The sequence below is a fragment of the Protomyctophum bolini genome (assembly GCF_963924005.1).
Source record: "Protomyctophum bolini genome assembly, chromosome: 5".
In the NCBI taxonomy this organism is placed as follows: Eukaryota; Metazoa; Chordata; class Actinopteri; order Myctophiformes; family Myctophidae; genus Protomyctophum; species Protomyctophum bolini.
In genome coordinates this window covers 33,447,531-33,467,992 of record NC_137866.1, presented here as the reverse complement: position 1 = coordinate 33,467,992, position 20,462 = coordinate 33,447,531, and the positions used below count along the sequence as shown (strand labels likewise).

Below are 20,462 nucleotides of genomic sequence, written 5' to 3'. Positions count from 1 at the left end.
TAGTAAAACCCATGCTAGGCTGCTCTTTATTGACTTTTCCTCAGCATTTAATACCATACAGCCCCATGTCTTGGTTGATAAACTGGTTAACTCCTTTGGTGTAGATCCTTGTCTGGTGGGCTGGATTCTTGACTTCTTAACCAACAGATCTCAACGTGTAAGGGTTAATAAAATACTGTCTAGCTTCCTGACATCTTCTACTGGCTCGCCCCAGGGTTGTGTTTTATCTGCCTTTCTTTACATTCTTTATACCAACGATTGTGTTAGCCATTTCCAAAATAGATTCATCATTAAATACGCTGACGACTCGGTCATCGTCAGCCTGCTTGATAATGATGAGAACTGTCACGGGCAAGTGGTAGACGACTTTTTATCCTGGTGTGACAACGCCTTCTTGCAGCTTAATGTTTCTAAAACAAAAGAGCTATGCATAGATTTTAGACGTTCCCCTCAATCCCCCCAGAAGAGTGTTGTCAACGGACAGACTGTAGATATTGTACCCAGCTACAAGTATCTAGGCACAGTTATTGATGACAAACTGAAATTCGACCTAAATACTGACGTGATGCATAAAAAAGGTCAACAACGCCTGTACTGCCTAAGGAAATTGGCTAAGTTCAATGTCGACAAGACTCTGATGAAACTGTTTTACAGTGCCTACATCGAGTCTGTCATTTCTTTCTCCATTATCTGTTGGTATGGTAATCTCTGCATCAGAGACAAAAATTCCCTAGGGAGAATTGTAAAAGTGGCCTCAAAAATCATTGGCTCACAAATGAACGGCCTAGACCAGATCTTTAAGAAACAGGTAATTAACAAAGCTCTGTGTATCCGATCTGATGCTGCTCACCCACTATACGGAGAGTACATCCTTCTCCCATCCGGCCTTCGTTTGCGAGCCCCATGTGCCACAAAAAACAGGCACAAACATTCCTTTGTCCCGGTCTCTATTCATACACTGAATGCTGCTGTGGGTAGATCGAGGATATAACCTTATGATGAGCACTTTCACTTTTTACTTTTTACTGTATTATCTCGTGCCTATGTCTATGCACACGCACTTTTATGACCTATCGCATAGCACTTTAAACGCCTGCACTTTAACGGTTGTGTGCGCCTCTGTACTCTGGTATCTGCTATGTGAACTGTTGTTTGTTTGTACTGTTTAATGTACTGTCTATGCTGCAACCCAATTTGCCCTTCGGGGACACTAAATAAACTTGAACCTTGAACCTTGAACCTTGAACCTTGATAATGCAGCGAGTTTTGAGTTGGGGGGGGAGGAGAGGAGGGGGAGAGAGGAGAGTTGCGCCACTCAGTTCACACGGGTGTGATTTTGTTTTACTAACGATGCTCAAAAAACGCCCACTTCCAACTAATGCCATAATGTGTCCTTTAATGTGTTAATAGTGTTGATATACAACCCATAACCCCAAGAATTGGGAAAATATGGAAAAGCTCATTTGATTTAGCATCCGAGTGATTAGGTGAAGATGACCTTTTATTACTCAGGAATGTTATGCACAGCTATGATATTCATAAAAACAAACTATGGCTATTATTATTATTAATAGCAAATTAGCAATACTACTAATAATAACAGTAGTACCTTTAAGGGTTGGGGTATTGCCAAGTACATTTGCACATACCTGTACAGTTAGGGGTTAAGTGTGCTGCTCGTTGAGTTGCGGTTCAAACCAGCGACCTTGCGATTTCCAGATTGCCTCTACAGTGTCAGTCGGCCATCCTTTACCCACGGTAGCTTCCTGTAATAGGTTGGCATGACATAACAGATCATAGTTTGTCAAAAATGGGGTCATTTCATTCCACTCCAAGGTAATGTGATGTCCTTAATCATGCACATTATATGTAGAGTCTACATTGTAGACTACATATACTGTAACTGCCATGCATGTGCTGCTATTTGACTGCCCCATCCCACTGCTACAGTAATTGTAACCACCCACCATTATGTAGGCCTATATTATGGACCTTATGTTATGTAATTTCACATGGCCCCAATATTGATATCTGACCTGTTTTGTGATGCAGGGCAGGCTATCACAGCAGTTGACTTGACATTGAGGTAATGGAAACCCCAGACTGATTTTGTAGTTTGTTTTTCAGTTCGTTGAAAAACTACAGCAGATTAAAAGCATGGCAGACTAGCAGTAAAGCAACACAGGTACACCAAACAAAACACATTGAAGATTATCTGCTTGTTTCCATAGATCTTGACTTCTAAGAGCCAAGGGCATAAATGTGCAACTTGCGCATTTTGGTATGCCCTTGGCTCTTCTAGAAGCAACTAGCAAACTAGCAAGCATGATAGACAGTAGGCCTAGATATGGACACAACTAAAATCCATAGAAGGCTCTGCTAAAATCTAACATTAATTTGATTCGCTGCAGCTGTAGTTTACATCATTCAGTAGGCCTAGTCTACATCACTGTGTAGTGTAGAGGTCTATAGTGATTATGCAGCCTTGAAAGTGCAATGATTTTTTTATTACCCTGCCCTGCTGTAGTGTCAAACAATTACTACAAAATCAGCCTAGGGATTCATTCATGCTCCTTTGAGTTGTTGTCGAAGTCGAAGACAAAATGGCTCATGATTATAATGATGCGGGTTTCGCCATTTGACAGTATTTACCTCCTTTTATTTTATCTTCAAAGCACAGTAGCCTAGTGTGCATATGTTGAGCACGCACTTGCACGTCTTCCTCCCTCCACGTGGAAAGCCCGGTGACGCGACTGGTTTGCTTTCTAGCCTTAGATCAAGAGTATTCAAGACTATCCTAAATGTATTTGAGTATGAATGCTGTTACTTTCGATAGTTCCATGGTGGTAACGCCTGCGGGACCGAGACCATGCGATGGTGGTTAGTTCAAGCAAGATAATAGTTCCCCCACAATGGCTCAGTCTCACCTGTGTCTACTCTGTGTCTACTCTGTGTGTGTGTGTGTGGGTGTGGGTGTGGGTGTGGGTGTGTGTCTCGCTCCCCCTGCTGGCTCCCTCTAGTGTATGCAGAAGAAGAATCCTTTGTACAGCTTGGTGAAGGAGGACACAGTGTGGTCCATGGAGACTTTCAACAGCTACATCAACGACAGGTTCAGGGCTGCCAAAGGCCTGCCGTTGGACTGGGTGATGGGTGTCTTTGCAGTGAGTCTACTCGTGGATTGTGCTTAACTCTTTTGGGGATCATCAGTTAGTATTGTAGCCTAATTTATAATGAGTGTTGCTGGCTGCTCATTGCAATACTAATGGTTTGGTTAATTCATAATTTGTATTACCCGTAATTTAACTCTGTGTACAATACGGTCTAAGAGACGAATTACCTGAAAATGAATTTAATTTATAGGCCTTTTTATATAATTGGTTTAGTGATGTCGCATGTAAAAATGTATGCAGTTTGCATACCAAAATGTGAATTTTGTTTGTGATTGCTGGGTAAAATATTTCAAACTTGTGATGAGCATTTTCCTGTATTCATTACTCTAATTAAAATGTACCATCATTTTATGACCTAGAATAATTGCATAGATTAATTGTATGATAAAAATGAATTAACAGATTAATCAATTATGAAAAATAATGGTTAGTTGAAACGCTATGTTTGATAGATACATTGATCCATCTAACAGAGCTTACACTTACAGTACAATGGGAGGGAGAGCAAATGTTTTACATGAGAGCGGTCCCATTCAGAATGCCTGGCCATGGTAGATCCATACTGAGCTACAGTAGCCTTATAGAGGCTATAATATTGTTTTGGTTAAATTATTTCTTTCTTTCTCTCTGTCATCAGAAGCGCATGCAGCAGATTATGACCCAGTGTTTTCTCGCGGTCAAATCCAAGCTGGACCGCAGACTGGGCATATTTGACCTGTTTGGCTGTGATTTTATGGTCGATGAGGAATTCAAGGTATTAAAAATAATATGTATCTCTTTATTTATTTTAATTCAGAGACATTTAGCTTACCTATTTTGTCCAAAAGTGTCTTTGTGTTGACCAAGATCACCTTCATCTACCCTGAAAAGGTCTGGTTATTGGAGATGAACTGTAACCCAGCTCTCCACACTAACTGTAGGGTCCTGAAGGAAGTGATACCTGATGCTGTTGTGGAGACTTTGGGTGAGTGCATAACTTGGTGTTAGTATGAAATCACATTCAATCCACTTATTTTGAGAGATATATAAGAATATTAGAACACAATTTACTTTAGTGCATTTTATAATAGTTAAAAACAAATTACACTAGTATTCACCGTTTGAACAATTTGATTTGTTCATTGTCAAATAGCATTTATTTTATTAGCCTAATGTCTAATCCTGAGCAATTTATATTCCCCATTCCTTCCATCTTTATAGATCTAACCCTTGAGATCTTCAACAAGTCTCGCAGAGGACAGCAAATCCTACCCTTGGCCAGGCAGAGGGAGTTTGTGCTCCTGTTCAATGGGGAATCTCCCCCTGCTTCTGCTTTGCCCCGCCGCAAGAGGTCAAAAGGTCGAAAGAAATTGAAGAGAGTGTCTGAACCGAAAGCCAACAAGAAGATGCCAAACTCTGCACCAGTGAAGTGTACCCAGAGGAAATCAAGAGAAAGGAGCCACATTAGATCAACTGCTTCCTCCGCAACTTGTGTGAGTCATTTGGCGGCTGCTGGTGCAGAGGACAGTTCCAATCCTGATTACACCTTTGCTATTTCAACCTCCCCTATCCATCATTCTGCTCCAACAAGTGAACACCTATCAATGCAGGCACTTCGAGATTCATCTGCTGGCCCGTTGGTTGCTCCAAAACCACATCTTGTAGCTAAACCTGTAGAGCCCCCCAAACACCACCTGCCTTTGCGCAAGTCACAGTCACAGCCCCGGACTGAACTCAAGCTCAGCAAATGCACCTGGCTTCACCCCTCAGGGCCCTCAGTCCACCTCACGCCCCCTGAGTCGCAGCGGAAGATGAGTGACGTCAAGTCGCTTTCAACACCGTCTCTGAGCGAGGTGTCGCGAGTGTCCTCTCGCTTCTCACTGTCCCGCACAACGCGGTCTGTGTGGATGGAGAGTCACAACAACAGACATGGACCTGATAAGCAGGAGTGTGGAGAAGATGCAAAGAACACAGGGATCAACATGAAAGACAAACTGAAACCATAAATGCCTCATAATATGAGGCATTTATGGTTTCAGTTTGTCTTATATATTATGCAACAAATCTGCAATGCTCTAGTTCCAGCATAGAACTATACTGTGTTCAATCTGGACAAATATCAGGGAGTGGTGAAAACAAAAAGTGTTTGTGTAATGTGTTATTTTAAAGTATAATAAGTGTAATCTCTCTTAATAATGCCGTTGTGGCATTGGATTGTTAATGAATCTATCAAACATGTCTCAGCTGTATAAGTATCTCCACAGTATCTCCAATACTTTGTAGTACAATGAATTGTGAAAATAGCAGACTTTTCTTTGTTTTGAAATGTTTTGCCTGCCCTACAGTGACATGTCCAAAATGAAAATGACATTTCAACAGATCTATAAATGTACTCTCCTTTAACACCGGACGTAGCATGACCTTTTTTTCTGCAGCTGCAAATGGAGCAATGAACATGCAGACAACCACAAACAACACCATACAGCAGGGTTCCACAGCGTCTGTAGCTATAGGCGAGAGGCATTGTGGTTCATGCTTCACATGAAAGATCAAATGGCCCGTGGAATCTCCTCCTGTCTCAAATAGGATTCCATACAAATGATGAATACACAGACATGACATTGTGCACTCATACTTTACGCCCACGCAACACATTGCTCTATATAGCTCCAAACCAACTGTGGTTATGGCTTGTTGTTATGACTGCAACCCCTTGCCTTATGGTTTCATAACAGTTAATTGCTTAACAGTCAACGTTCAGGTTCACTTCCACCGTTTTGCCTACATGGTCAGGTCTTTCCCAACGGCTCTGTGATCAGTTGCTCCACCCGCGACAAGGTGCCTCCAGAGACAGGCTGACTGACAACATCAGGAGGATTGCTGCTTGAAAAACATGAGGGGAATGACTGCTCAGCCGCTTAATCGTTTTCTGATTGCAATTGTTCAACACTGTTACCATGACATTGAGGTCAACTGTGTCTGACAGTTAATGACAACAAAGCTTGTCTCCTGACAGAAGTTAAAGTGTCAGCACCTTCCCAGCTCGAGGCTGTGTTTGAAAACCCTGAGTGAGGAAGCTGCTCGGTGCCCTGCACTGAGGCAACTAACAGGAAGGAAGAAACAATCTGGCTAGCAACTCAGCTTTGACACCTCTCTCTATCTTGAGCCTCCATGGGCATGTATTTGGTGGCCAAAAGGGGAAACTAGGGCTTAGCTGCAACCCCCTCCTTCTCTGGTGCAGAATATCCTCTTTTGGTACACAATACCAGCCGCTGTCTATATCACGTCTCTTTGGTGTGGATGAGTCACACTGGACAGATGGTACTCACTGTGTGGAGACTGGAGCTAAAGGTACAGTAGGAGTTGTCCGTCACATTGAGGAGTGGACTCTTTGGTCATGGGATGTTGCAGTGTGACCCAGAGTCATACTGGGATTGATGAGGTGGGACCTGACGAGATTGAACTCCTGGAACTTTCTGGGGACAATTTAGGGTAAGGAAAATATTCATTCATATTGTACTTCAGACAGCAGTTCATATGTTTCTTATAAATCTTATAAATGTCATACAATATTAACCCATGTTATATAGAGGGGTTGTTCTGTTGACTTCAGTAGAAAAGGAAGTGGTAAATAGCTGTGACGTAAAAGAGCAGTGTGATAACAGCCTACTTTTGTTTCAACTTGTGTGGCTTTCTATGACATTTGGATGTACACTAGCTGTATCCAGACCACTGCCACTGTATCCACTGTATGTACCACTGAGCCTTATGCAGCCACTTTTCAAAGTCCACAACTGCATTTTGGTAATTTTGCAGTTTCAAGTGCTTTGCAGCTCTTCATCAATATTTGATCTACATGCTGCTGCTTGTCTTTGTGAGTTTTGGGTTCGGATTTTGTTTTACAAATTTAAATCCTATTATGAACTTAAAATCTGCGGGGATAAGATAATCGATTAATAATCAATCCTTATTTGGGGCACAAAGTAGCAAATATTCTGTTAATCGATTCATTGATTTGTAGGCTTGCTTCTCGATTATTCAAAAGTAATATAATAGTAATAATCGTTAAGAAAACAAGGGATAGTTGCAGCCCTAGCAACCAGACGGCATCCTTGATTATATCCATTGACACCAAACCTAATGAGACGGGACAACTAATTTGTCTGTATTTACTCCACATGAACTTGGAAGTCAGTGATGCAGCGCTGATGTGATTAGAAGATTGTAAAAAGACAATGGCTCAGCCAGTTAATGCACTTACACCACATGCTCCATGTGAGTTGTGAGGACAGGACACGGATATGAATCTAGCTCTGGCACTTTACTGCGCAGGCAGTAAAGTGCAGGAGGCTATATGGACCAGAGCTAGTATGAATCGGAATCCTGGTGTTATGTCTTGCGTGTCTCTCCTCTCTTTGCCCCCAGTTAATTAATTGCCTGGCTGAATATAGCTGAAAATGGCCAAAAAGTTATCAAAAAAGCCTTGCTGCGAAGCCTGCGATTCCATTTGTACAATAAGGAGTGTATAGCACAGAGATCATGGGTGAGACAAATCCCCACTCATTTCTGAGACTGGGGGATTATCAGAGGCTAATACCTGTCCATATGTGCCTGAACTGCAACGCTTGCAAGCAGCCATACTGTATATATTCACACATTGCTGATGTACAGTATGCACCTATAAAGCATCATGATGTATGCTTGATGTACCGTATGTACATACTGTACAGTAGGCCTCATACACACACATGCATCCAAAGAGTGTGCGGTTATCACGGAGGTAAAAAGCAACCCATGAAGGCAGCATCTATAGCCCACCGTAATGTCAGGTCCATTCGCAGCCTTACAAATTGTTTACAAATTTGGTTGCATGTGCAGCATCACCATCTCACTGTATGAGCCAGATTCAGTGTGTGTGCAAAAAACACACACCCGTGTGAAGTGAGTGGTGCAACTCTGTGTGGGGGTCCCCGGGGGGTCCCCGGAAGTTCCAGACCCACAGGAACGCAACCTGGCCAGGGGGTCGGCCCGGTTCCGGCGAGCCGCCCCGTGTCCGAAATGGTTGAGAAATGACAGAGTTACCATGTGGGGGTCCCCAGGGGGTCCCTCTGTAGTCTACTCTATACTGTACTGTCACTGTACTGTACTTTAACACCCCAAATCATCAGTTAATATGTGTGTGTTAGGCTGCGCAACAGTGACACTTGGTTGTGAAAACCAACCAAAAGCTATTTTCGTGCTCGGACACAGCCAGGGACCCAGGCAGGCACACACTAGCTGTGGTTGTGCACCACTCAAAAATCACAGTTTGTCTGATCACATGACCTCACGAGTGGGGTCCTGTTTTTTTCTCCCTGAAAGCCAGACGTTGGAGGGGATAGTGCCCCTCACAAAGGTCAGATGGTGCAGGTCTGACTGTGCACTGACACACAGTAATCTGATTATGTCTGACTATTGTCTGGCAACAGCTAGGGCGGTCACATCTTTTGGTAACTACTGTAGGTAACTGACAATGGTAACTGACATTTAAAATGACAAATGGTAGTCTAAACAATATGGTCAACATAAAATGCAAGGAAACAAGGAAGAATAAAGTAGTTATGGTGATAAAGGACCACAATGGAAATGCGATCTGAAGCTTTATTCTTTATTTTATCCTTTTGACTGATATATACTGGTAAATACTGTGTACTGTGTATCAATCACAATCTCACAAGTTTGATGATTGTCATGTTCCAATCAGAGTCGACATACAGTAAAAATCCATACAAGACGGTATATAGTATATAGACCCAAACCTTTTCATGTCAAGGACCCCCAAATTGACACTAATTACCCCGCGCACCCCCATTTGAAGAGAAAATGCCAGGGACCCCCATAAGAGAAGATCTTTACTGATCTAGCAGTGATTCTCAAGCCGTTTAATTTTAAGGACCCCCATTTTGACATGCATTAGTCTACAAATTAAGACAAATTAATATTGTAAAATCAAAGTTAATTTAACTTAATAATCACGTCCAATGGTATGCATTGTTGCAAGATACATAACAAGTGCTTGTATGGTTCAGGGTATGGAAGCTTGGGGAAAGCAGACTGCAGCTGTCAGCGAGGGATGGAGACGATGAACCACCACCTCAAAACCCCTCAGTAAGTCATCTTCAACAAAAACTAAAAAACTATTAATAATAAAAAAGGTTATGATTATCCCCATGGGGAAATGACAGTACTTCTGTTCTGTAGCAGTGGTGTGAAGTAACTATGTACATACTTAAGTACACTTTTGAGGTATTTTCTATTTAATTTACTGGAGTATTTCCAATTTTCTGTACATTTACCTCTACTCCACTACATCTCAGAGGCAAATATTGTACTTTTACACCTCTACAGTTAGTCGAAAACTTTAGTTAATAAGCAGCAAAGGTCGTCATGAACGGAATTCAAACACACAATGTGCTGTCAGGCCAAAGCCTATGTGCCATGCGCCCGGACCACTTGGCCAGTGGGCGCACCAAGATTTTTTGAATACATTTCGAACTTCATGTGTTCTGCACAATGAGTACTTACTTTTGTTACTGTACTTTAAGTATATTTTGATGGCGAGACCTCTGTACTTTTACTCAAGTACATTTCGAATTCCAGACTTTTACTTGTAAAGCCTCACTCACACCTTTCGATCTATAGCATACAACATTGATGCATGGTAGATGTAAGCATGTCATGGCCGCCCCAATGCATTTCCAATGGAAGTCACATGGTTTGATACAACATTTTGGACTATTTCTTTTTTTTAAAACATCTGTTTATTATGATTTTTGGCATAAAAGCATTTCAGTAGTGATTAACCAGAAAATTACAGATCGAAAAAATAGCAAACATTTTGGACTATTAGGAGCAACATGCAGCCCCAGGGAGTGCGGATAGGGGCTCAGAGACACCTCCTCGACACGAAGCCAGGAGGAGCCGGGGATCAAACCGAGCTTCTGGTGCCCAAACGGACGCTATTGTACCTCCTGAGTCACTGCTGCCTGCAAGAGTTCAAGAGGTCAGTGGAATAGAGTGTGTGTGTGTGTGTGTGTGTGTGTGTGTGTGTGTGTGTGTGTGTGTGTGGGTGTGGGTGTGGGTGTGTGTGCGTGTGCGTGTGCGTGTGCGTGTGCGTGTGCCTGCATGTTTGTGTGTGGCTGTGTGTGTGTATGCTTGCGTGCAAGACAGACAAAATCTGTGTATGTGCAAAGTATCAGTGTGCATTTCTGGTACTTAAGACATAAGTAGGTGTTCTGCCATGTGCTCATGAACCAACCAATTAGAGGTTGGTTGCTCAATTTGAGCAAATGACTGAATACATTTGCAATACGGTAATATCAGACTGCGGCAAGCAGTTGCACTGACTGTGACGTACAGACTGTCTTCAACATCAACATTTTCCACTCTAAACTGTTATTTGAGTTGAGAGGAGTCATGTTCTATATACAGTGCATACAGTTAGTACCACAGGAATTTCCATGACACAGGTGAGAGACATTGTATTCTTCATTTACTGTGTGAATGTTTCCAACCCAAAATAGGCTTAGGGAAGAAATAACACAGTAGCCAAAGGAAAACAGTTATTCCACAGTACTTGAGGAAAATGGGAATGTCAGGCTTGTTGGATTGATGTAGGCCTACATGTGTGAACAAGGGAACTGCGGTCAAGTCAAAAGTCTTATAATGGCGTTTCCAGTCCAACTAAAGGGCACAAAATATAAAAAATGCAATCAGCACTTACAAATAAGTGGTTTTAATCACGCACAGCAATATAGTTGTGAGTGCTGGCATTACAGGAAGTCATCCTGTAATGTATTGTATACCTGTCTGTCTGTCTGTCTGTCTGTCTGTCTGTCTGTCTGTCTGTCTGTCTGTCTGTCTGTCTGTCTGTCTGTCTGTCTGTCTGTCTGTCTGTCTGACGTCACTGCTGCCACAGCTCTTATATGATAAAAATAAGCCAATAACCTTTCATGGTAAGAGGAAGTGTATTGTATCTTCTCTGACGAATTAGGTCAATTCAAGTTCCTCCTTAATGCTACTCCTGTCTTCCCTGTGTCATGATTTTGGACAGTATTGTGGTCAGGGTGTAAGCAGACGTTTGTAATTTCATTAATTATTCTTAATTTACACAAAGCAAGATAAATGTGACAAAGATTTATAAATGTGTCATCTAGTTGTACAAAATAACCACTGGTATACTGAAATGAACTCCAGTACACAGCTACCTTCAGACCTGTGTCAAGCTAATAGTCATAATAATCATAGACTAGACTAGAGGATGATAGAATATGAGCAAGAAACATCCGTTTAAGTATTTTTACAAAAAATATCTGTTTAAAGGTGATTTAAAGACATTTGCTACTGATGGATTAAATGATTGCTTATTGATTATTTCTCATAATCCATACTGTTGCACCCCCCCCCCCCCCCCCTCTCTCTCTCTCTCTCCCACTAGGTGGTGCTGTGGGGCAGAAGCAGAAGTGAGTTGTATCACAGGATATACTCTCAGCAGTGTCTCCAGGACTGGGAGGGCCAGCCTGCACACATGTATGGAGAGATCCTCCACTCCTCCTTGGTATCTGTCTTTAACGCCTACACACAGGTTGGGCTTTAAACTATCCTATTTGATGTCTTAGCCATTATTCTCTCAATTACCTTTTCAGAAGCGTGGTGTGTTTTAAAATGTATTAAAAAAAGCACAATACATATCATGAATCGATTAACCTCTTTGGTGACATGTTATACTATCTGGGAAAGTATTTGAAATATGTTGACATGCCCAAAATAGGGATTTATTACAAATCGATTGTTTTATAAATAATATCGATTATCGTTTGATTAAAGGAGTGGTTCAGCCCCAAAAACATTTTCTATCAATTACACAAGCCATGAATCCTTGATTTTGTGGAGATTTGTTTTTTGTTTTTGTGGTATTCCTAAGCCAATATAATGTCAGAGACTATAGGAGACTCTGCAAGTCTCCTACCAGGGAAATTATTGGCTTCAGAATGTGACAAAAACAAGAAATTCTCCATGAATTTAAGGTTTCATGGTTTACTCCTTTAATTGTTGAACCCCTATACACAAAGTAACACTGCAGAATAGAACACAACTCGCAGTGTTGTCCTTTGAAAACACCTTCCAAAAGGACTCTGTTTGAGTTTATTCTCTGAGAGACCTTTGAATGATCTTTTTATTCAGATGACTTTATTTAAAATGATCTTTTCTGTTTACGGTGTGAACGTCAGGAAAATGTTCATGTAGCGTATCTCACCAAAGTAATGACACTGTTGAACATGTAGGCTACAATTAGTCGTTTACCTAAAGGGTAGACACAGACACTAGACTGGGCGTCAGAGGTTGCCTGACTAAGCCAATCACCAGTTTTTTTTTACCTACAGCCTACAGGCAGCAATGTTGCTTGATAAAGTAATGGGTATGTGAATTCTAAATTAAACCATTATAATGACACATAATAGCAAATTATTTTGTCAACACTCACAAATAAACTTTGTAAACACTTTAATAATGCACAGCAGCAGAACCTAACCTCAGCATTTCTGAGACATAGGTGTGAAGTCTGGTTGTCAGACATGGCTAGCACATTCATGTCATGCACGTCATGCACAAAATTGATTTTTAGACAGTGTGCAGGTGTGTTGACTGTCAAAACCATTTCATTTACAGTATAATGTCCATTTGTTCCCACAGGAAACAAGAGAACACTTCCTGGTTTTGTTCTCGTTCCACTTGTTGCTGCTGTCTCTGGACCACTTTCACCATGACTTTATTTATGAGGTACTGTACTCTCTGTTTTACCACTTAAAACCTATAATAATAATAACAACATAAACAACAACAACAACAACAATAATAAAGCTTTATTTATATAGCACCTTTCAAGAACAAGGTCACAAAGTGCTTAACAGAAAAGGAAACCCAAAAAAGAACACAATAACAATAGCAAAGCATTGGATAACAGAAAGTGAAAAATGCATCAGAAAATACATAACATTCACAACGATAAAGGATTAAAAGCAGCTTTATAGAAATGGGTCTTCAGGAGTGATTTAAAACGAGGAACCGAGTCAGCAAGCCTGATCTCCAGGGGCAGCTAGGGCATTCCACAGTAAGGGTGCATGGACTGCAAAGGCCCGGTCGCCTATAGTTTTTTTTTTTAAACCAGTTTTTATTGTATGTAGAGCCTTGCCTGAGGATCTCAGCTCGCGGGCAGGCTCGGGTCGAGTAGGTCCGATATGTAGGACGGAGCAAGGGTTGTGGCCTTGAATGTAAAGAGCAGAATTTTGAAGTCAATCAGGAGATTGGCAACCAGTGGAGGGTTGCCAGGATAGGTGTGATATGGTCAAACTTTCTTGCTGCGTTCTGGACCAATTATAGGCGGTGAATGGATTTTTTTGAAAGACGGGAGTAAAGAGAGTTGCAGTAGTCGAGGCGTGAGTAGATGAAAGCATGGATAACTTTAGTTAAGTCGGGCGTGAAAGGAAGGGTTTGATTTTTTAAATATTGCGAAGGTGGTAGAATGAGGACTGGACAACCTTTTTTACATGGCCCTCCAGGGAGAGGTTGGAATCTAGGGTGACACCTAGGTTTCTAGCTGTGGCACAGTTTGACCCCTTTAATTCATTTTCTTTGTAATTATTTGTTCTGGATATATCTCTTTCTGACCATGATACATTAAGAACACACACATATTATAGAAAACAATATACAATATAGAAAACAAATTATATGTATAAGCTTGGCTGGATCGACTATTTCTGCTATAGTCTTAGCAGGCCTTGTGATTAAACAGACCTAAGTGAACCCAAAGCTTGGGTATAGGCTATACTTTGTTACATTTAAACATTTAGCTGTGTTGGTCCTGGGAATATTTCTTCAGGCAAGACAACAACAAGAATTATACGAGTTTATGCTAAACAAAAGGAAACCTGGAAATGAATGGAATAGCCACAACAAAAGATACATTCCATGGCTGAGTCTGCTGTTGGGGGTATTTCAGGAAGATAAAAGACCCATTGTGCTGCCAAAGAATATACGGTACATATACAGTATGAAAACGTATAGAATAACCTACAGGTGGCTCTCATAAAGGGGCATTTCAACCATTTAGAACAGAACTGTATTTTGTGTCTTCAGTGTAACTTATTCACTTGGGAGTGAAAAAAACGGATACTGATACTGTAGTAACCCGTGCTATAATAGTTTTAGTTCAGTAAGTGTTTGTTCAGTAAATTCAGGGTCTCCCCATCTCTCCATTTCTTTAGTAAACATAAAACAATCAGTTTCGATTTGAGTTCCAGTTTCATTTCTGCTCTGCAACAACAACAATCATCATCATCATCATCATCATTATTTATATAGCACCTTTCTTAACAATGTTACAAAGTGTTAAAATCAACCAAACAACGTGGCCTGGTTGGCATCTGTCACTTGATCTAATTGGAACTGGGTCCGGCACGCATTGATGTTGATGTTGTATTGTTGTTGGGGATTTCCAGTGGAACATATCTATGGCAGGTCAGGGCCCTGTTCAAAGGCAGTAAGTAGAAATACTCTAGTAAAAGTCCTGTATTAAATTCAATTTCACTTGAGTACAAAAGTATTGTCAATATACTTTTTTTCATTCAAATGTTTCCAAAATTGGTCAAAGATAGGGATCTACAGCCTTACAATGCACTGCAATGTGACATATTGTGAGCTTGTAGGTCTGCTATATTTTCGAATAGACAAAATATAAAATAAGGCTTAGTTGGATTACCGGTATGTCTGTTTTGTAATGATAATCTAAATCGTCAAAGTAACTTGTAACTAAAGCTGTCCAATAATTGCAGTGGAGCAAAAAGTACATTTGCCTCTGAGATGTAGTGGAGTATTATAGTATAATACTCCACTATACTATAATACTATAAAGTATCGAAAAAAGTGACATACTCAAGTAAAGTAAAAGTACTTGAGTAGTAGTACCACCACTGATGAGCTGCTTGCCTTATCTCCTCAGGGCATCCTTCCTCTTTCTGGACTGTCCGTACGAGCAGTGTCCCTCCCTGACACGTCACATTCATCACATATATTTGAGATCAGCGGTGAGTCACGGGACACTTGCTTTAAAGAAAAATAAGCAAACAGTAAATGTTACTGCCATTTGGCAAGATTGTAAATTAGCTTGATTTCTACTATTTTACTATTTTGTAAAGGTCCAATGGTGGATTCCAAGGTGATTATTTGTGCCAGTGCTACAGAGTTGAGGACATGGATGGAGTACCTGGAACACAGAAGATACAAGTCAACGGAACAACTCAGTCCCTCCCACTGTGCACTTCCATATCTAGTAATAACAGTATATCAATTGCCCGAATTAAGTTTTTATTTTCCTTTTCTTTTTTTTCTCTACATTGATATACTCTGCTCCTCGTGTTTATGCCGCAGTTACCCTGTGATGAGCACTGGAAAAGAGAGGAGCTGAAATCCTACCTAGAAAAAGCTCCAATATGGCAGTGGGAGGGTTCTCCTATCCAACACATGGGACAGCCAGGATATATATCCCTTGTGCACATCATTAATGCGCAAAGACAGGTAAATGAGCTCCCAACGGGAGGTATTAATACTAAAATGCCACTGCTGCAGTATGTTTGCCGGGAACCTACCAAGGCGTTACCTATTATGGTAAAGTCATGGCTTGCTGCAGGTTTTTTGCAGCACTGTTTTGTTTGTATTGGACATTCTCAGGCTTCCATCATTATGAGTTTCTGGGTCGTTAAAGAGCCAAAACACGAAACCTTTTGAGATGTTGTAAAGTGCACGAGGAAGACAAAATGTTTGAGTACTTTTCAAAATGCAGAAGTGGGACCAAGTCCCCATATTGTCAGGAATGCATTACAGGTGGATCCAAAAGCAGGCAACAGGATGCAAAGCAGACTATCTTCAAAGTGTTTATTTCAATAAACCAAGATAGGGCAAAACAAAGGCACAGCAAAACATGTACACTCACTTGACAGAGGTCTGTGAACCAACAAGGACACACTGCAAACAAAGGGCTTAAATAGATAGGGGTAACAGGACACAGGTGAACTCAAAATACAATCAAACACAGGATAGGCTAGGGGACTAAAAGGACACAGGTGGAAACACTGACAAATAACAAGGTAGGATAGACAAGGTAACTAACAGTAACTAGGAAGACAGGAAACACTAGGAACAATACTACAAAATAAGATAAACAAAACTAAGGCAACAACAGAGTAACAGAAAACCAAAACCAACGAGAAACAGTCAAGAATACTAAGAGCAAATACATATACAAGACATAAATACATATTATAGTCCAAACTCAAAATAAGGACAGTCAAAGTTCACGGTCCGAGGAGCGGATCGTGACACATATTCATGCATTCATTCATTCATTCATTCATTCATTCATCCATCCATCCATCCATCCATCCACCCATCCATCCACCCGGTCGTTCATTCATTCATCCATCCATCCATCCATCCATCCATCCACCCATCCATCCACCCGGTCGTTCATTCATTCATTCATCCATCCATCCATCCATCCATCCATCCATCCACCCGGTCGTTCATTCATTCATTCATTCATTCATTCATTCATTCATTCATTCATACATACATAGACAGACAGACAGATAAACAGCCTCAGAACAATTGGTTGGCATCATGTTGCGGCTCAACCAATCTGGGAATCCATTGGTTAAGTCTCAAAACAAGTCTTTATATCATACAGTTCAAGTCAGGGTTGAGCTACTCACGTCGAAGTCCAGTGCAAGTCTTTGCAAGCTGTCAAATCCATTAGTCAAGTCTGACTTGAGTCCAATCAGTCCAGTACATGTGACTCTAGCGAGTCTAGTACACACATCTGTCCCAATATCAAGGTGCCCTCTATTTCTATTATATAGTGTTATGACAGCTAACACAATGATCGTAATTGTGACACTGGACGCTTTGTTGCAGGGAATCCAAGAAAGGCTCATGATCCTCTTCCCTCAAGATGTCCTTCTGCTGTCAGTGGATAACAAACGCCTGAATGTGAGATATGAGGTAGCGTAAAACGATACTATGGGAAAGCTCATGATAATACCACTGAACACTGTGACCTATCCACCTGTTATTATTACACAGCGGTTGTTCTTTTGACACATGCCATATTACACATTGTCGTTGCTTATGCATATACCCACCAATAACACCCAACTGCTCTGGTAAATGAGGCTGAATAATGGTCTAAATGTAATGCTGTCTCTTGCTAATAAACGCATTTGAATCAGGGGAAACTTGTGGTACTACAAATCTAGGAGGAAGTGATGAATGTTACATGTGCTACAAATCTGTGCTTCAGTGTATCATATGGATTAAATGTTCTTATCTCTTGTCAACTGCAATAGGGTAGGTTACCCAGGAAAAGCATCAAAGCCATGGAGAGGTCCTCAGTTCCCGGAAGACTCCAGTTTGAACTGACAGGTGATTCACTGACTTGCATTATATTCTAGTACAGAAACCATAGCCTCTCAGCAAATCTAAAATCTTGAGTGCTAATTAAACTTTAATGTACAAAACAAAATTGGGGGGTGGAGGGGGCACGGTGGTCGGTAGCGCTGTCGCCTCACAGCTAGAAGGGTACTGGGGGCATGTTCTCTCCTCTGTGTCATCAGCGCCCATACCCTAGGTGGGGTTGCCGAAAGGGCCTTTCTGTGTGGAGTTTGCATGTTCTCCCCTCTCTCAAAAACATGCAGTAATCCTGGTCTCTATACTGCCTCACCCTGGTCAACCAGGGCGAGGCAGTATAGAAATTGCGGAAATGCGGAAATGGAAATTGCGGAAATTGCGGAAATCGCGGAAATGGTAATTGTGGAAATTGCGGAAATGGTGGAAATGGAAATTGCGGAAATTGCGGAAATTGCGGAAATTGCGGAAATTGCTCTTCACTTATAGCTATCTATTTTCAGGTAGATTGTTTTATTTTACTCAGTCAGCCATATCACTACTCTTTTTTTTTTGCTGGGTAATCTATTTTCAGGCAAATTGTGTTTATTGTATTTTATTTTACTCAGCCATAACAATTTATTTTCTGTTAACCAACTTGCTGGCTGGCAGGCAGGCAGACAGCTACTCATAGACAGGCAGACAGACAGACAGCTACTCATGGAGAATTGGACAGGCAGGCAGTCAGACAGCTACTCATAGACAGGCAGACAGACAGCTACTCATGGAGAATTGGACAGGCAGGCAGACAGCTACTCATGGACAATTGGACAGGCAGGAAGGCAGACAGCTACTCATAGACAGACAGACAGCTACTCATGGACAATTGGACAGGCAGGAAGGCAGACAGCTACTCATAGACAGACAGACAGCTACTCATAGACAATTGGGCAGGCAGGCAGACAGCTACTCATAGACAGACAGACAGCTACTCATGGACAATTGGACAGGCAGGCAGACAGCTACTCATGGACAATTAGGCAGGCAGGCAGACAGCTACTCATAGACAGGCAGACAGACAGCTACTCATGGACAATTAGGCAGGCAGGCAGGCAGACAGCTACTCAGACAGGCAGACAGACAACTACTCATGGACAATTGGACAGGCAGGCAGGCAGACAGACAGCTACTCATAGACAGGCAGGCAGACAGCTACTCATAGACAGGCAGACAGTAAGACAGCTACTCATTGACAGACAGACAAATAACTACTCATGGACAGACAGACAGACAGGCAGGCAGGCAGGCAAAGAGCTACTCATGTTATGTTATTATGTTATTATAACAGCTACTCATGTTATGTGCAATAATTTGTGCAGTTATGGAAACAGCTCTTTGTGTTTATGCAAGAAAATGTAACACATTTATTTATTTACATATTGTGTGCATGCACATTGTACTTTGATACATTTTGCGAAAATAAAGCAATTGAAAGAGAATTAAGTTATCAAGTATCATTAATGTCGTAATTTTATCTACTGGCCCCTGGCCCCTTGCCATTTTTGTAATGTGGCCCACAGGTAAATCTATTTGAGTATCCCTGCTGTACAGTACAGTGAAGCATAATGCATAATGTACTTTGCTTCAGGTAAACTGATGGAGCCCCTGCAAGTCATCTGTACAAGTCCAGAAGACTACCAGAACTGGATGTTTCATTTACAACAGGTATACGGCCCTCTTGTCTGAATTACAGTTCAGCTTGGAAATAAACGTAGAAAATAGGTAATCTTATGCAAATACCATCTGACATGGCTGGATAGGAGTTTAGTTTACCCTGAAAAATATGCTAGATGATACATCCCTCCGATTTGAGTGATGTTTTTGCTTGAGGAACGTTTTCAGGACCTATGATGACGCTGTGAAGTCATTTGAATCCGACAATCTAATTTAAGAACAAAAATGCCCCGTTGATGATCAAGTCATTCCCTTTCTCAGTTCCATTAATGTACTGTAGACTCTATGGAGATATGGAAGTTACATTTGTACACGATTCCCAATTTGAAATGTAATGGGTCTGCCTATGTGATGTAATGGGTCTGTAATGTAATGTAATGGGTCTGCCTACTGTATGTGATGTAATGGGTCTGTAATGTAATGGCTCTGCATAATGTGATCCACAGCCTGACAGAAACAGCAACGTCACAGCGAATCACGTCGCTCCTCCAATCATGCCAAAGCGACACAGGAGTAGAAAGGAATCTCAGGAACCAATGATAACCGGATGGAGCTGACTCATCAATTCATTTCTCTCCTGTACTGTATAATAAAACCCAAACATGTAGATAGTGTGTACATTAGTTTCTATTGGGACCCAACTACAAGATACTGTACTCTAATGAAACCTCAGGCAAGGGGTACTTTTTCAGTCCTGTAGCCACAGTTACTTAGGTTTATGCTCGCTCTGGGAGCCAGGCTAATGAAAATGCACTTATAGCCGTATACTGTGAGGACAGAACACAATCATGGCCATTGTGAGACCTGAGTCACTGTTTAAAAATGCCAGGCTGTGTAGGGTCTGTAAGGGCAATTTCACGCTTTAAGTAGTTGCAGAGAACAAGTTTCACGTGAAATTGAACATTGCATTGTATTGGCATCTGTATTGCAGATGACGGTACTATGATTGCAGAAGACAACCCAAGAGGACAAAATGGTCGATATTGCACATTTTCATTTCTATCCTGCCTGATCTCTGATTTATTTTTAATCGATATAATACAGTAACAACTTTTTTCTAATCAAACAATAAAGAGTAAAAGAAAAGTGATTGAAACAACA

At 41.3% G+C, this 20,462-nt stretch overlaps 2 protein-coding genes across 4 annotated transcripts in view; both read left to right on the top strand.

The window, feature by feature from the left end:
• ttll10 (tubulin tyrosine ligase-like family, member 10) overlaps nucleotides 1–5,155 on the top strand; it is a gene marked incomplete at its 3' end in the record, with an annotated part of 30,432 nt that extends 25,277 nt beyond the window's left edge. Inside the window, exons 9-12 of the mRNA XM_080762910.1 lie at nucleotides 3,021–3,161; nucleotides 3,808–3,924; nucleotides 4,041–4,134; nucleotides 4,371–5,155. Of these exons, the coding sequence (XP_080619036.1) occupies nucleotides 3,021–3,161; nucleotides 3,808–3,924; nucleotides 4,041–4,134; nucleotides 4,371–5,155 (1,137 nt within the window). The remainder of the gene's footprint in view (nucleotides 1–3,020; nucleotides 3,162–3,807; nucleotides 3,925–4,040; nucleotides 4,135–4,370) is intronic.
• An 879-nt stretch (nucleotides 5,156–6,034) lies between these two features.
• LOC308315903 (putative pleckstrin homology domain-containing family N member 1) lies at nucleotides 6,035–20,462 on the top strand. Of its 3 annotated transcripts, XM_080764165.1 has the most exons (12): nucleotides 6,035–6,641; nucleotides 9,218–9,296; nucleotides 10,039–10,191; nucleotides 11,626–11,772; nucleotides 12,882–12,968; nucleotides 15,190–15,274; nucleotides 15,386–15,519; nucleotides 15,618–15,764; nucleotides 17,160–17,246; nucleotides 17,591–17,666; nucleotides 19,276–19,352; nucleotides 19,808–20,462. In XM_080764165.1, the coding sequence occupies exons 1-12, from the start codon at nucleotides 6,547–6,549 to the stop codon at nucleotides 19,916–19,918; spliced, it is 1,278 nt and encodes a 425-aa protein (XP_080620291.1). In that variant the 5' UTR covers nucleotides 6,035–6,546; the 3' UTR covers nucleotides 19,919–20,462. The 3 variants fall into 3 exon arrangements, with proteins under 3 accessions (XP_080620291.1, XP_080620292.1, XP_080620293.1); XM_080764166.1 differs by lacking the exon at nucleotides 19,276–19,352 and having other exon boundaries at nucleotides 19,808–19,841; XM_080764167.1 differs by lacking the exon at nucleotides 19,808–20,462 and having other exon boundaries at nucleotides 17,596–17,666; nucleotides 19,276–19,310.